The sequence below is a fragment of the Anolis sagrei genome, chromosome 3, assembly GCF_037176765.1.
Source record: "Anolis sagrei isolate rAnoSag1 chromosome 3, rAnoSag1.mat, whole genome shotgun sequence".
Lineage (NCBI taxonomy): Eukaryota > Metazoa > Chordata > Lepidosauria > Squamata > Dactyloidae > Anolis > Anolis sagrei.
The window spans coordinates 31784392-31801762 of record NC_090023.1 but is presented as its reverse complement, the minus strand read 5'-3'; the positions used below and the strand labels follow the sequence as shown (position 1 = coordinate 31801762).

The window sequence follows — 17371 nt, the reverse complement described above, 5'->3', positions numbered from 1 at the left end:
TCATTTCATGTCTATGATGTGAATATTCAGTAGTGGAAATGGTGTCATCTTTGCTTGCATGGTGTTTTGGCAATTTCATTTTATTTACCTTCACAGGATTTTCTTGGCTAGATTTATTCAGAGATTTTCTATTGCCTGCCTCTTAGGCTGAATGTAACTTATTCAAGGGTAACCAGTAGATGCCTATGGCTTAGCAGGGATTCGGGGCCAGGTCTCCCAGTCCAACCTTCCAATAAGCCACAATAACCCCAATATTTGCTCCAAAAAAAGTCACTGAAAATTGTTTTAAAATTCTGCAACCTTGCTAGAAAGAATTATTCACAACACAATACAACTGATCCAGAAATGCTTGTTGCATAACTGGTTTCTAGCATTTAAGCTTATACTTGTTCATCTTGTGTAACTAACATAACTACCCTTCTGTAATCATTTTCAAAATGTGTTGCCTGTTTTGTTGTCATCTGTCAGGATATGGAAAACACTTGATATTCATTGAAATATCCAAATTATGGTATAAAACTCACTAAGTTCCTTCATTACAATGGACATTTTGGATGGGCAGCTCATGTTCCATGTCATCACTAAAGTGTGTGTGTTCCATTGTTAGACTTGGGTGTTTTATTTGAATGGTATACTTTGTAACACCACCCTTGGAGCATCACGGCCTACCTCCTGTGACATCACAAGGTGTCAGCTCTAAATTTTGAAATTTCAAAGCCTGGGATATTCCTGACCTGGCAACCTTAAAACCAGTGCAATGTTAGATTTCAGTCTTTTTATCTGCCACCACATGATAAAGCAGCCCTCCTGCAATCAGTGTAATGACTTCACCAATTACCCAAGAGGTACTTTACTATAATCATCATAATATGAAAGCCAGAAAAATATTCAGGAGCTTTTGTATCAACGGCTACAGTTCTGTATCTGCCTATCATACAAACTGTAAATTCATGAAACCTGACAATAGGCTCCCCTGTTGTGAAACAGGCACACTATACAAGAGCATTTACATAGCACTTCCAGATGTTCAAAGCATTTCCCATGTGTCACCTTGCTGTTTTCCTTGACAGAAGTCTGTGTTCCAGGGCAGCACATTAACCTGATTGCAGATGGAAGGATGATTTGATTTATACCACCTAGGGAGGTCATGATAGAGATGCGCTTCAGGACTGATCAAATGAGTTAATGCACTACACATCATTATAAGCTACAGCTCAGATAGAAAAACTGGCAATTGTATAGGGAAATCAGGAGGGTATGAAGTTAACTAGAACCTTACTAAAGATTTAGAACTATCTCTTGGGGTTTGTGCTAATCTGCCTGGCACTGTGAAGTCATGTAGGAAATTGGCATCTCTAAATGTGCCTCCTCTTGTAATCAAAAGTGAGGTGTCTCCTTTTCCTGGAAGATGAAACTGGCTAGCAAAGTGTGAAACATGTACAGCAGATATACAAGCTCTAGCAAGAAAACATAGCTCTCATATGGAGTGGAGCTATATCACTGTGTTTCCAAAATTAAAGCTCAGTGCTAAACTTGGGAATTACAAAGTAGTCTCTCTACAAAAATTTCATTTTACAGTTTAAAATGCCTGGTTTGAGTCACCCAAAGAACATTATTTCTGGTTACATAGCAGTCTGACATTAGAATTAGAAGCTAGACTTTATATAATCTATGCTTGGTATCCCAGTTGCATATTTTGCATGGAAAATGAACAAAATCAGAAGTTCACTAACAAATCAAGAGACCGGTTTTCTGGCACTAGTGCTTTGGTGGACTGTCAAAATACAAAGCACACCCTCCTCCCCAAAGGGGCATGGAAAGGTCTTTGTAATGTTAAGCAGTGGGGAACGGGGGTGCAATAATCTGTTTAAATATCAGTAACCTCCAGGAGTCATTTTTGGCCAGAAAATGGGAGATCCCAAAGGACTTAAAGACAACAATGAAGAAGGCTTTATTGTCAGTTACTGCTCATCTCTGGGTTGAAAGATAGCACCCCAGTGTTCAATCACAGGAAGCCCAACAGTGTATTGTGCAAATGTGTGATGGAAATGTCCAATTTGTGAGCAACAAAAACACACTTGGGCAGGGGCATTTTTGGTTGCCATAAACTGAAGAAACAAAATGTCTAAGTTATCTGAACAAGTGTTAAATCTAGACTAAGAAGAGCAAATCCTTCTATTATCCAAATGAAACCAAATGGCCCAATAACTAAAGTAGGTGTCTTCAGAGAGATCACTACATATTTGGAAAAGTCACAGCATTTGTTGAAAAATTTATTAGTTGTTTTAAAAGATGCCATGTGAAGTCATCCAGAACAGAGAAAGATTCAACAGCAAATATCTGTCATCAATTGCAAAGACTCTTTAACAAGAAGATCCAGTCTAATATCTTACAACCATTTAAAATTTCTTGTGCTATAGACATTTTAATGTGTAGACCTCTACATATGCAGACATGAAACACTATAGCCCTGAATATAGAAACTGTATTTCCTGATATATTTTAAATACCCAATTACAAGACATTTATATTGACAGTAAACACAGAACAAATGTCATATATTTCAAGCATTTAATGTGCCATTTTAATCCAGGTAGGTGATAAATGGTTTTATCAAACAAGCAGAACTACCACTTAATATGGTTTACTTCAATCTGAAGGGAAACATCTATAGTTAACACAGAATATTTTGTGAACATAATGCTGGACTGTATGTTATAATAAACCAAGTTTGCGTTCAGTCATCAGATGAGGCTCTCCCATTATTTCATTTTGTTCTGGATCTAGAAAAGAAGTATTTTATTAATTCAATATGAATTTGAGAGAACAAATGTGATGGTTAAAATAACAATGAACTACATATAGTTGTCTGCTTGCTGTTTGCTGTATTCCACTACTCTCTCAATTGCTAACTAAAGAGCACAGTTCCAACCATTTCTTTAGATTCGTAGAAGTAATTTAACCTACTTCGTTAGTCTCAGGGGGTAATTTCCTAAGATCAAGACAGGCTCCTGTCTTTGGCCTGTCTAATACAGCATCTTGTTTCCCCATACTTGGCCCATGAGGAGCCCACAAACAGCACTGTTGTTCCCATCAGTGTTGTGGCATGACAACACAGAATTGTTTGCGGAGATGTGGCTTCCATATCCCTGAAGCCAGATTTACTTATTACATGTACTGTCTGATTGGCAATGGTTCTCAGGGCAATTTAAAATAATTAAAACCCCAAATATTCAACAACATTACAATCAAATAATAATAAGGCTGGTTTCACTATTAAATCTCTAAAATGCTACAAAGAAAGCAATAACGCTAATAGTAAAAATAACAAATGACAGATTAAATGTCTACCAGAAAAGAATGGTTGCAACTAGGCATTTAACTGCATTCAATGGGGACACCAAACACACATTCCTGGGGGAGGGGACTCCCATACAAAGGGCCATCATAGAAATGTCTCTGTTCCTAATGTCACATCGCTATTGTGGCTGCTTGCACACAGAGAATAATGTAGGTAAGAGGATTCATGGAAAGCTACTTCAATACTTTGAGGCATGTAAACTATTTGACAGAATACAGGAGTGACTTCAACAAAAACTGCCATCCCAAGTCAACATGAGCAAAGCAGCATAAAGAGAGATTTCCACTGTTTTCAACATTCTGCATGATCCAAACTCTGGAAGGACCCTTACCATTCAGAATATCCTCAAAACCAATGCAGTCGTAGTTGCCTTTCAAAATATCCAGTGACAGGTTAGAGCTATGAAGGAAAGGGAGACGCTGGGCCTAAAAAAGACCACAGAAGGTCAGAAAATTTGTCATTCAACAAAATATTTAATTAATATATGGATAAATTAAAGGTTCAGTCAGAAAAACTTCTAATTGCGTCATATTCAATGAAGACTGAGTGCTACTGCAGCTTAACATTAATTTTTCAAATTCTACATAAACATTCACTGTATATTTTGAGTATGTGTTCCACTGTACTTAGTGTGATAAAGCTTTTCTTTGCACAATTATCTCTGTCCACCTTGCAGAACCCCACAAATAAAAGCACTGTTACACTCACTCACGATTTTCAGTTTGGTGCCCAAACATATATACAATCTTACAATCTTACTGTAAGATTTTTTCAGTGCATGACAAACCTGCTTCTGACAATGTCCTTTATTATTCCTACGTAGAGACAAGGGTCCACTTTTTCTGTGAATTTACTACTCATATTAAGTAGTTATAATTGTTTGATCAAGATATTTCCAAAATTAAACTGCTAGAGAAAATGAAGAAAAACAGCTGAAAAGGGATACCTGTTTCACTGCTTTGAATTCCATTTGCAGCTTAAGTGGTGCATGCAGTCCTTGAATATTTCTCAGAGTAGAAAAGTTCATTTTTTCTTGACTTAACGTAAACTAAAAAAGATGGTTAAAAATGAGTATTTTGTAAAATAACTGGGAATAGGTTTTCCTTGTTAAAAATATTTCTAACTGTCTATTTTACATATTCTACAATGCATATTTTACTAGCTTACTGCAAATAATTATAATTTCTTATTTTTCTATTTATATTTTTTCTGTAAAGAAATAAACTAATAAAAAGATAGCAAATTATCTCTCCTGGAATTTAGAAACGTTTATTTTAACTCCTTACAACATGTGGCTTTGTTGCTCTTCTGCAAGCTAAAAATACATCTGACTCCACCTAGTGGTTAGAGTAAGAGCATCAAGCAGCCCAAACATTACTTACTCCTTTCTTTTTCTCTTTCCTGCCTCTTGGGAACAGGCCAACCACCCACTTCTGCCTAGCAATCGAATGAGCAGAAGGGCCATAACTGCTACCTTCCCATGTCTAATTTATTTTTCTCTTCCCCGCCTCCTGGGAGCCAGCCAACCATCCACTTCTGCTTAGCAATCAAATGAGCAGAAGTGCCCATAACTGCTACCTTGATGGCAGGCAAAAGTGGCCAGCTTTCATACTTCCTGGAGGTAAGGAAGCCCAAAGAAAGCATGCCTGGTGGAGTGTCTCGCAACTCCGACTTGCCACCATTTCTGCTGCTGCCGCCGTATGGTGACCCCAGCATCCACAATTTTTTTACTATCTGCACAGCGTCCTGGAATCAAAGCCGTGTTGATACTGAGGATCCACTGAACCAAGATTTCTTCTACAACTGCAATATCTTCAAGGATAACATATAATTGGTCTACTCACATTTTTCTCTGATAGCTCCAAAGGATGAGAAGGAAAAAGTTCATTCTTCACATTTGCAAAGCTATAAACATCAAAATAAAGAAATAATACATACATACAATCTTTCCATAAAATCTTGTTTCCTCTACTAAGTTCCTAAACTGTTTTGAATGCAATAAAAATTTTAGACCTTTTAGTACCTGAAAATAATAATAATAAATGTGTTACCTACTTCTCCCCACAGCTTGGGGACGCATAAACTGCAGTCAAGATACTGCCAAACAAATTATTAAGAGCTTTTTTCTTTTTGCAACAAGGTAAATGTTTTTCTTCAAATTTCTTAACTCACCTAATGCTGATGATTAATTCATACTAATGGTTTTTGAACAATATTCCCGGAATCTCTGAAGTTTGTCAGTGAGAAACACTTTTTTTCTCTGGATCCCAGCTGTTTTAATGTTTCAATGATCTATTTTTCAATTATTTGATTGTTTACACGCTTATTTGTTTCACCACTCTTATCCTTGGACTCTGGGAATTTTTATGAAATAAAAATCAGCTATGGTGGCCAATTTTCCTGAACTCTCTCTTTGCATTGTGCCACTTTGGGGGGAAAGGGTTCTATGAGCCAGCTGAAGGGAAAGAGTTAGTCCACAATAGGTTCAACTTGTTCCCACGGTGTAGAAGTGTAGATATTTGCATAGCTGTTTCTCTCCAGGAGGTAGGATACAGAGAAAATGCAGCAACCTGCTGCTGGAGGAAGAAAAGCAAAGAGCTTTCCATCCAGTCCAATAGACTGAGCTGCCTCTTCTACTTCAGGGAAGCAGGAAGCACTCAGAGGGATCATAATTATGTGGAAAGTGTCTATATTTAAAGTTTTAGTGACATCTAATTTATCAAGACAAAATAACTGGGTGTAACTTTTAAAGATTGTCTCAGCCTTTTAACACAAATAATATTTTGTAACCAGGGAAGTGACCAGCCCTCATGGAACCAATGGGTTCCTTCCCCTTTAAAATCACAGATGCAGAAATGATGGACAGGGAAAGACTTCCAATATCCCTGATCATGTTTAGTATAGATATATCTTATGACTTTAGTATCACCTTTACTGAACTCTGAATTCATATTTTTTTTAAAAAAAAACATAAAGGGGTGAATAATTTTTGGTCCTAAAGATGTTGCTAGACATTAGTTGCCACCATGGGCTATTCTGGGTAGGGCTGAAGGGAGATGGAAATGGTATAGATGAACCTGCCCTAGCAACATTTTCTATTTATTCTAAGTTGACCGAGAATTACCGGTATCATGCCCACCTAAACAAAGGCTGTGCTATATAAAACAGATGATGTTATGGTAGATTGGCTGGCATATATATTAAGAGGGTGAAATCTGAGTTTGCTCCCATCCTTTGCATCAGTTGATTAAGTACACACTGTACTTAATCACCACACCAGTTCAGTAAAATCAGCAAGCGGTTTATTGAAGGAAATATATAAGCAAAACAATAAAAATGGTAAAAACAGTATAGTCCAAAACAGTATAATCCAAAGATAATAGATAGTCCATTAATTTCAAGGTACAAAGGTAAAAAAACCGGATCCAAGGATGCAAAATCCAGAAAAACAAGATAGCATGGAAATCCAATACACAGAACAGGAACCTGACAAAACTGGAAACATGAAACTAGAAATCTGCTTGGAAACAAGACGTTCATGAAATTCCAACTGTTGCCCAGACTGATCTAAAATCCTTTCCCGTCTCATATAAAGCTTTTCCTGTCTAATGAAATTAAAAGAAAACATTCCGTCTACCTTTACAACCAGATAAGGATTTCTTTTCCCTCTTTTTTAATAAATGGGCAGACCTTCAGGGAGCCCGGGAATTTGCTCTTAGTTTACAAAATTCTTGCCTTCTATCTTCTATCTCATTAACTTCTGCACCTAACCAATCATTCTTATAAGACAGTGGATCCCTTTCAGGAATTTGACCTTCAGAATCTATTGGATAAGCAGTCCATTCATTTTCAAGCCGAGAAACCTCGGGCCTTTCAACAAGGCCAGGATTTGAAAACTCAGGCCAGACACAATCACAGGCTGAACTATAACAGTGTCAAGTAAATCTTGGCCAAACTAGCTCTACACAAATTGTTTTGAGGAAAGTTTTATCATGAGCACATATTAGTCAAGGAACAGAATAGAAAGAACACTTCAGAGTGAGAGTATGTAACAGACAAAAATTGCATCTATGTAATATGTGCATCTATACTTGAATGGTTTTCCATTGCTTACCCTCTATGTATCACACCATGGCTTTCAAATGCTTCTCCTGCTGAAAAGTCAGCAATTGGAATAGTATCCTTTAGCTGAGATCCAAGCCCTCTGGTGTTCTGAAAAAGATAGGAAGGAAGCACTGAGAACACTTTCATACCAACATATTAAATCAGTCAAATTAGGCTACATGTAGTTTAGTCTCAGGTCCAAGATGACTAGCTGTGGCTCTGCAGATCTTTTTTGTTTACAGATCCCATAAGCCCAAGCTAGCAGAGCCAACTGTGAAGGATTGTGGGAGATGCAATCCAAAACCATACAAAGAACCATAGCCAATCTTTAAATTTTGTAATTACCCATTCTTAGAAAACATACTACTCAAATGTTTCCTTAAATGAGTGATGAGTAGAAAAAGGAACAAAGCATATACATTCACCATAACATCTTATTTAATCTTTTAGACATATGGTTGTTAATTGCCATCAAGGTGGCTATGAATAGATGACCTCCATGACATTCTGACATTACCAGCCCTGCTTGGATCCTGCAAACCTGTGGCTATGGCTTCCTTGATTTTGACTATCCACCTGCAATATGATCTTCCTCTTTCTCTTAAGAGATTTTACACCCAAGTTTAGTAGTACTCAAATTAGGCTGATCTGGATATATCAAATTCAAACTATGGCTCCTCTGGAGTAATGTGTTCTGTGGTAACAGATTTCATACTTCCAGCATTATTCTGAAGTGCCTTACTGACAGGCTCAGAGATTTTTCATATGTTAAACTATTTGCTTAATTCTTTGTGCTATACACCTTGTTCAGCTAGCAAAAAAGAACTGGCGCCAACATTCCAACTGCAATTCTAACAAGGGAAGCCTAAAAGCAATTTTGACTTCAATGACTTGAGGTGCAGAAGATGAACAACCTGCCCTCCCCAAAAGCATACACAGTTAATCAGAAATATAAGAATTTTCTCAATCTTTTTGAGGCTTGTTTAATAAGACTTCACATTCCTGCATACTGAAAGCCAGCTTTCTACCACTCATCCAAACCAAGGCATAACTCCACTAATGAGCTTGCAATTTGCCAATAGCTTTAAAAATGGGGTTCCTGCCTATATGTCAACATACGACTGTTTTCAAGTGTCTCTACTGCTTGCCCTCTCCTGTCCTGCAGAGGAACAGAGACAACTGAAAAAGCATAAATATGGCTAACTAATAACAAATGTTTTTAAGGATCACAACCTCCCTGAAGTGTAATAGTTTGTCTATATGACAGTAGGATGATGGGCAACCTCATGGGCTCCCAAAGGTCTGGACCAAAGGCCTTGAATAACTCTCCAGAGTCATTTTCTGGAGCCTAGGAGATGGGGAATTTCAGAAGTTTCTCCAGGAGAAGACAGTATCTAACTGTTTGCAATTATCAAGTTATTTCATTTTCCAATCCTTAGGTTTAAAAGAAAAATAAGCAGTCTTATTGAGTCTTTTGTCTCAACACCTGTCTTCCAAATGTCACCTGTGATTTCTAGGACATGCTTAAGAACTAGATAGGATGGATAAAGGTACACAGAAAGCCTGGGACTGTTGAAAGTAATAACTGAATCTGATTTGGAATACAGCTTCCAGCTCTATCTTCAGTTAGGCATCCTATACTTTTCTTCTCCATAAAAGGCATCAAAACCATAGGTATATTTAGAATTCTGAGCACCTGATTACTCTAAATAGCAACACAGCGGATGGAAATTAAGAACACATTCCAAAAATGGTGAGGGGATATAGAACAGACTAATTCATAAGTAGAGATGCGCTGACGTAATATGGACAACGTACAGGAGACGAGTGGGAGCCAGGATTCCAACAAGTACAAGCAACATTTCTGTTTCCTTTCCCACCATCAGCTTTTCTTGTTTATTTAAGTTGCATTGTTTGTGTCTGTTACCAGTCTGTATAACTTTTTGCACCACATACAATCCTGGCTAGAATCTCCAGGCACTTCCTTTACACAAACACCCTCCTGTATTTTGCAAATATTCGGAGTGCATAAATTTAAAACAAGTTGAATTATTACAGCACGAGGTCTGAATTTGGATAGATTTAAATAAATAAGAGAGTGAACTACAGGAAACCCCTCCGACAGCGACACTGACACTACGGTGCTATTGCTTCCCTGTGGAAGCAAGATGTTTGCAAAGTAAACTAGGCAGAATGCTTGGGAATGTCAGTAGATGGTGACCTGTCGAGAAACTAGAAGATGAAAGGTCAGGCCCAGGAGCAGAGGAAATTACTTTAGTCCTTCAAGGGTGTTTCATGTTATAGTGTTCTTAAAGGTAGGATGAAGCTGCCAGATATAAATAACTAGGCCATTTATAAATAAATAGTCCATTTCTCTGCCAGCACCCCTTTCTGCAAGAATCTTACCAGCCTTTTCCAGCCACTATACCCAGTGTGAATCCAAGCCAGTCTCCTGTATATAACTTGCTTTTTAAATATATGGATAATTTTATTCTTATATTTTATGTATTCCCCAGCCCAACATGCTCCATTAATAACACTATGTAACACGATTTTTGTTTCTGGGTTATAAATGTCATTTCCTAATTGGTTCTATCATAAAAGCATGGAAAAAGTCCTGTAGCACATTTTGCTATAGTTTTTCAATGAATATCACCTAGTCTTAACCAATTCAACATAGTTTGTGGCAGTCACAAAAATGAAGTTTCTGGAGTATAACAACTACTTTCAAAGTACAGGGTTAGTCAAAATGCATAGGCCAATAAGCCATTCAATTGAATGGCTTATTGGCCTATGCATTTTGACTAACCCTGTAAATACCACACAATTAAACAGAAAATAATGCTTTAAAATGAGGAACATTTTTTTCAAATTTTGTCACATAGTGTAATTGTTTTTTTCTACATTTGATACTTTTTATTGTTTTTTTGTTGATGCTAAAAACTCATCAAACATAAAGAGTATAATGTACTCCCACAGAACTGTTCATGATTAAAAAGAAATTGGCTACTTGTCAAAAGCCTGGCTACTTGTCAAAAGCCCATTTTTCAGAAAAGTCCATGAAGCCGTTTCTAACTCTTATTTATTTATTTATTTATTTATTTATTTATTTGCTTTATTTGTATACCGCATTTTTCAGCCTATATAGGCGACTCAATGCGGTTTACATGCAATTAAAACACAACAATTACACAACAAAATCAATAGCATCAATCAACAACAATAACAAATCAAACATCGCCTCCGTAAAATCAGATCCGTTCTCATAATCCTTGTGCCATTCCTATGTTCCATTTACCGTCTTCCTATGTTCAGTTGCACTGTTTAACCAAACGCTTGTTCATAAAGCCAAGTCTTGACCTTTCTCCGAAACGCCAGCAACAAAGGTGCCTGCCTGATGTCTGCTGGTAAGGCATTCCATAGCCGAGGGGCCACCACTGAGAAGGCCCTGTCTCTCGTCCCCACCAAACGCGCCTGCGATGCAGGCGGGACCGAGAGCAGGGCCTCCCCAGACGATCTTAATGTTCTGGTCGGTTCATAGGTGGAGATGCGTTCAGAGAGGTAAGTGGGGCCAGAACCGTTTAGGGCTTTGTAGGCTAAAGCCAGCACCTTGAATTGTGCTCTTATCTCCATGTCAGGAAGAACTGCAGAGAAACTTAACTATGTTTCTAGAATAGAGATGAAATACCTTCCACTATTTATCAACCACATTTCTTTACACTATAATGTTTATAAAGGGCACAGACACCTCACCAAACTACCAGAACAGTAGTCAATTCTTACAGCCCAGCCTACATAAGCTTTAAAATTGATGAAATAAATTTTCTGGGGCAGTTTTCCAGAAAATATGCATATAGATCTCATATAAATTATATGCACACACACACAAATGTACACATACATATACACACATATTTTGAATATTGATAATATTTTTCAGAAGAAAACATAACTAGAAGAAGGAAAACCTCATAACCTTTTAAAAAGAAAAAGAAAAAAAGAGTACTACAGTGACATTGCAAGGAGCAGTTAAGGCAGACCCTTACTCCCCCAAGTCACAGATTGCTTTTTGACAAGGTACAACTCAATGAGAAATATGATCATAAAATAAATATCCACAAGATGCGCTCTTATCTCCAACTTCACACATGGCATGGCTCAAAAGACGGTATGAACTGAAACAAAGGGAAATCAATTTTTGCAAATGTAAAGACTGGTGAAGAAGGAAGATAAAGAGCAGAATTGTGTACTATGCATTGTGGCTGAATGAATTGCAGTTTGAGCATCCCTTATCTGGTCATCCAAAATCGGAAATTATCCATAGGGGTGATCTGGGATAGTAAGTGACGCCTTTGCTTTCACATGGTTTAATGTACACACACTTCATTTCATTCTCAAAAATTTTAAAACGTGTCTAAGGTCATCTTTAAGCTAAGTGTAGTAAAACAATCAATAACGTTTCTGCCTCCAGTGGCACAGCAGGTTAAATGGCTGAGCTATGAACTTGCTGACCGAAAGGTCGGCAGTTTGAATCTGGGAAGCAGGGTGAGCTCACACTGTTAGCCCCAGTTTCTGCCAACCTAGCAGTTCGAAAACATGTAAATGTGAGTAGATCAATAAGTACCACTTCAGTGTGAAGGTAACAGTGCTTCATGCAGTCATGCCAGCCACATGACCTTGGAGGCGTCTACAGACAATGCTGGCTCTTCAGCTTAGAAATGGAGATGAACACCACCCCCAGAGTCAGACATGACTACACTTAATGTCAAGGGAAACCTTTACTTTTATCATTATGTTTGCAAGCACATAAGGAGAAGGACAAATTAAATATTCAGCATTATAAATGAGCTCAGAACATGGAAATGACTGCTCCTTTGGGTTTATATCCTTTTGAATTTATAACGTCTTTTAACATTTTTATCAATTTGAGAACTTTTTGTCTTGTATTAGTTGAGTTACATTGTATTGTTAGTTTTTGTTTAATTAGGTGGTAATGTCTTGTTATTGCTTACGTTAAGATTTACTATGTCATTTTAAATTTATGTCATGTCATATTTATTGATTAGTTGTATTACACGGCATTTGAATACTGTCATTTTATGTTGTGAACAGCCGTAAGTCCCCATTGGGGCCATAGGGCGGGATACAAATAAAGTTTATTGTTATTATTTGAAACCTTACCTTCCTCCTTCCCCAGCCTCTACATTGGAAGCAATTGATTTTCCTTCTTGTTTCAAATAGATGTCTCGTTTAGACATGTGTCCCATTCTCAGGGTGCTGCTACACCAGGCGTGGGCCAACTTGGGCCCTCCAGGTGTTTTGGACTTCAACTCCCACAATTCCTAACAGCCTCAGGCCCCTTCCTTTTCCCCCTCAGCCACTTAAGATCAGGCCTGGGCCAACTTGGACCCTCCCTCCAGGTGGTTTAGACTTCAATTTCCACGATTCCTAACAGCCTCAGGCCCTTTCCATTTCCCCCTCAGCCACTTAAGTGATCCAGTGAATGAAAACACATCCTGCATAGGGTTGTTGTATGTTTTTTCGGGCTACATGGCCATGTTCTAGAGGCATTTCTCCTGACGTTTCACCTGCATCTATGGCAAGCATCCTCAGAGGTAGTGAGGTCTGTTAGAACTAGGAAAAAGGGTTTATATATCTGTGGAATGACCAGGGTGAGACAAAGGACTCTTGTCTGCTGGAGCTAGGTGTGAATGTTTCAACTGACCACCTTGATTAGCATTTGATTGCCTGGCAGTGCCTGGAGCAATCTTTTGTTGAGAGGTGATTAGATGTCCTTGTTTGTTTCCTCTCTGTTGTTGTGCTGTTCTAATTTTAGAGTTTTTTTTAATACTGGTAGCCAGATTTTGTTCCTTTTCATGGTTTCCTCCTTTCTGTTGAAATCCACATGCTTGTGGATTTCAATGGTTTCTCTGTGTAGTCTGACATGGTGATTGTTCGAGTGATCCAGCATTTCTGTGTTCTCGAATAATATGCTGTGTCCATCCTGCATATCATAAAAGGAAAAGAATGGGGCCTGAGGGGGAAAAGGAAGGGGGCTGGGATTGTTAGGAATTGTGGAAGTTGAAGTCCAAAACACCTGGAGGGCTCAAGTTGGCCCATGCCTGACCTACACTGTGGAATGAATGCAGTTTGGTACCACTTTAATTGTCAGAGCTCAATGCCACGGAATCCTGGGATTTGTAGTCTGCTGAGGCGCCAATACTTTTTTTGGCAGAAAAGGCTGGAAAGCTTATAAAACTACAACTCCCATGGTTCGATATCTTGGAGCCATGGCAGTTAAAGTGAGGTTGGAAATGCATTAATTCTTGTTATTGTTTAATTGTTTAATTTAATTGTTTGAAGCAATTAATTTAATTGTTTAAATGTTTATTTAATTGTTTATGGAGCCCCTGGTGGCACAGTGGGTTAAACCTGGGTGCCGGCAGGACTGAAGACCGACAGGTCGCAGGTTCGAATCCGGGGAGAGGCGGATGAGCTCCCTCTATCAGCTCCAGCTCCTCATGCGGGGGCATGAGGGAAGCCTCCCACAAGGATGATAAAAACATCAAAAATCATCCAGGCGTCCCCTGGGCAATGTCCTTGCAGACGGCCAATTCTCTCACACCAGGAATCACTCCTGACGCGACAAAAAAAAATTAATTGTTTAATTATTGTTATTGTTTTTATTGTTTCTACTGTTTTTATATGGCTTATGTTATATGTTAATGTTTTTAATTATATTTTATGTTGTTGGGGGCATTGATTGCCGACTGTAAACCGCCTGGAGTCATCGTCGGGCTGAGAAAGGCGGTATATAAATGTGGTAAATAAATAAATTCTCATTTAGACGGCGACCTCACTGTACCTCAGAGATATCTCATGACTATATTTGAGAACCTTCCAAAATTCATTTTAAAAACCCTCAAATCCCAAACACTTGTGGGCCCGAGCATTTCGAAGAAGGGATGCTCCACCCAGTGGTTCTCAACCTGGGGTCCCCAGATGTTTTTGGCCTTCAACTTCTAGAAATCCTAACAGCTGCTAAACTGGCTGGGATTTCTGGGAATTGTAGGCCAAAAATATCTGGGGACCCCAGGTTGAGAACCACTGGAGGCGAACCAGGACCGGCCATGTCTCCGGGGCGAAAAAGAAACCATCTCCGGCGGAATGCCCACATTTCCCTCGATTGGGGCTTCACCCCACCCACCTCCTTTGCAGGCCCCCTCCCCTCACAGGTGTATTTATGTGGACTCACTCTCACCCCTCTTCCAGCCCCTCCGCTTACCATCTTTGCACAGTCACTAGGCACCAAGGACTTCCTTCCGGCTGCGAGGAGCGATGGGAAGAGGCGCGGTGACGTAAGCACGCCCCTCCCGCGCGCATAGGGAGAGAGAGAGAGAGTGAGTGAGTGAGAGTATCACGTGACAAGGATTCGGGCAAAAGAAAACGAAGAGCCCGCTTTCTCCTTCTGTGCGCGCGAGAGGCAGGGGGGCGGGGCTTGGAGGCGTCGTGCGCCTGCGCACTTGGGGGACCCTGATCTGAAAAAGGGAAGGAGGGTGGAGGGGTGGAGAGCAGAGCTTTGCTGCAAAAGTTTTAGAGCTCTTAGAATCAAAGAGTTGGAAGAGACCTCATGGGCCACCCAGTCCAGCCCCCTTCTGCCAAGAAGCAGGAATATTGCATTCAAAGCACCCCTGACAGATGGCCATCCAGCCTCTGTTTAAAAGCTTCCAAAGAAGCTCCTGGGCAGAGAGTTCCACTGCTGAACAGCTCTCACAGTCAGGAAATTCTTCCTCATGTTCAGATTGAATCTCCTTTCTTTTCTTTCTTTTCCTACTTCATGTCATTGACTGTGAAATCCATGCAGTCCGACATCACTGTGACTGCCATTGGAATTGAAGGAGCCCCCGGTGGCGCAGTGGGTTAAAACCCTGTGCCGGCAGGACTGAAGACCGACAGGTCGCAGGTTCAAATCCAGGGAGAGGCGGATGAGCTCCCACTATCAGCTCCAGCTCCTCATGCAGGGACATGAGAGAAGCCTCCCACAAAGATGATAAAACATCAAAATCATCTGGGCATCCTCTGGGCAATGTCCTTGAAGACGGCCAATTCTCTCACACCAGAAGTGACTTGCAGTTTCTCAGGTCGCTCCTGACACGACAAAAAAAATGGAATTGAAGAGTTCCAAGGTCTTTAATCTTCCCTGCCAAATGTTGGCACCTCACCTCACCCACCTGACATCCGCCGGGAAGTAGCAATCAATAGTGAAGGGACCAAAGCAGTGACATCTCCAGCTCATCCCCTGTTTGGATATAAGCCAGCACATCAATGAATGCATTTTCTCAAGTCGCTCCTGACACACACACACACACAAAAAGCCCAGAAGAAAACCAGCAGGCAATTGAGCTGCCACAGCATGGGAGTTGGTTTCTCCCTGAACGATGCTCCAAGTAGTAACCTGGCTGCCAATTTCTGGACCAGCTGAAGCTTCCAAACTATCTTCAAAGGCAGCCCCACAAAGAGAGTGTTGCAGTAGTCCGAATGGGATGTGACTGAGGTGTGGACTACCATTGGCCAAGTCAGGTGTCTCAAGGTACAGGTGCAGGAAGAAATAGCTTCCTAAGATCTACAGGGATATTCCCAGGAACACCTCAGCAAGCGAAAGTCCCAAAATGGCAGGCTAAAACCTGGAGCCTCAATCAGTGGCTGATACCAAATGAGAAATATGGGCACATAGAAGACTGGGTTACTTGGAAGGTGCTGAACAGACTGTGCTCTGGCACCACGAGATACAGAGCCAACCTTAAGAAATGGGGCCACAAAGTGGAGTCCATGACATGTGAGTGTGGAAAAGAGCAAACCACAGATTTACTACAATGCAGTCTGAGCCCTGCAACATGCACAATGGAGGAACCCCTTACAGCAACATCAGAGGCACTCAAAAGCGGCCAGCTTCTGGTCAAAGAAAATACAGTATAATGCCAAGTTTTTAACTTTATTTGTATTTTTTTATACATTTCAACTGTATTCTCAATTCACTTCAGACACAATAAAAAAGTCAAAATCAGCTACCATATAAAGAATTTCAGCCTGTGCTCAAGCGTTTTCACTAACCCAGTACATGGTTTGGGAATTCCTAATTCAGAAATGTCTCAATTTTATTTATCTTTAAAAGGCATGTAGGAAATGCGCAAATGTAATAATGATCATGTGCAATGTGATATTATGGATTGGTGCCCTGTCCTTTTATGATTTCATATAAGCGCCTTAAGAAGGCTTTATGAGCACCCATGGACTGGAACGTTTTATGAGCAACTTAAGACATGCCTCTTGTTTCTTCTGTAAGGTCACCACCGACAATGCCAAAAAGGATTGTCAGAGTAGAAGGAAGGGCCAGGTGTTTGCGAGGAGAAAGCACTCACAATTTGACAATTTAATGACTTCTTTTGGAGTCTTTTCTGGTCTTGGAATTACATGGATGAGGGTTGCTCACCAGATCCTCCTCCCTCCTCGCTTTTATGCTAAAAATATTTGTCTGCCTCAGTTCTGCAAAGATGGTAGAAAAATGCTCTGAAAATAATTATTTATTTGTTCGTTTGATATCCTTGGGTACACTTTATCTGGTTCTGGCAGCATTTGCAGCTTTAGAGCAGAGCTTTCTAAACATTTCACGTTGGTGGCACACCTTTTTAGACATGCATCATTTTGTGACACAGTTATTCAGTTCTACTAACAACCCAGAGGTTAAACCAACCATGTATAAGAGATACATACATAAATTGTAATAAAATGTGTGGAGACTCATCATATCTCATGAGAACTTTTCATTTACATTTAATTTGTTGTTTATTTGTTCAGATGCTTCTGACTCTCCGTGACCTCATGGTAAAAGGTCTAGAAACCAAGCCC

At 39.7% G+C, this 17371-nt stretch overlaps 1 protein-coding gene across 1 annotated transcript; it reads right to left on the bottom strand.

Annotated features, from left to right (window-relative positions):
* Window positions 1–2260: 2260 nt before the first annotated feature.
* POMP (proteasome maturation protein) lies at window positions 2261–14860 on the bottom strand. The gene is made up of 6 exons (XM_060770884.2): window positions 14751–14860; window positions 7476–7573; window positions 5206–5266; window positions 4308–4409; window positions 3693–3786; window positions 2261–2783 (listed from the first exon to the last, which is right to left on the bottom strand). The coding sequence occupies exons 1-6, from the start codon at window positions 14751–14753 to the stop codon at window positions 2716–2718; spliced, it is 426 nt and encodes a 141-aa protein (XP_060626867.1). The 5' UTR covers window positions 14754–14860; the 3' UTR covers window positions 2261–2715.
* Between the last annotated feature and the right edge of the window lie 2511 nt (window positions 14861–17371).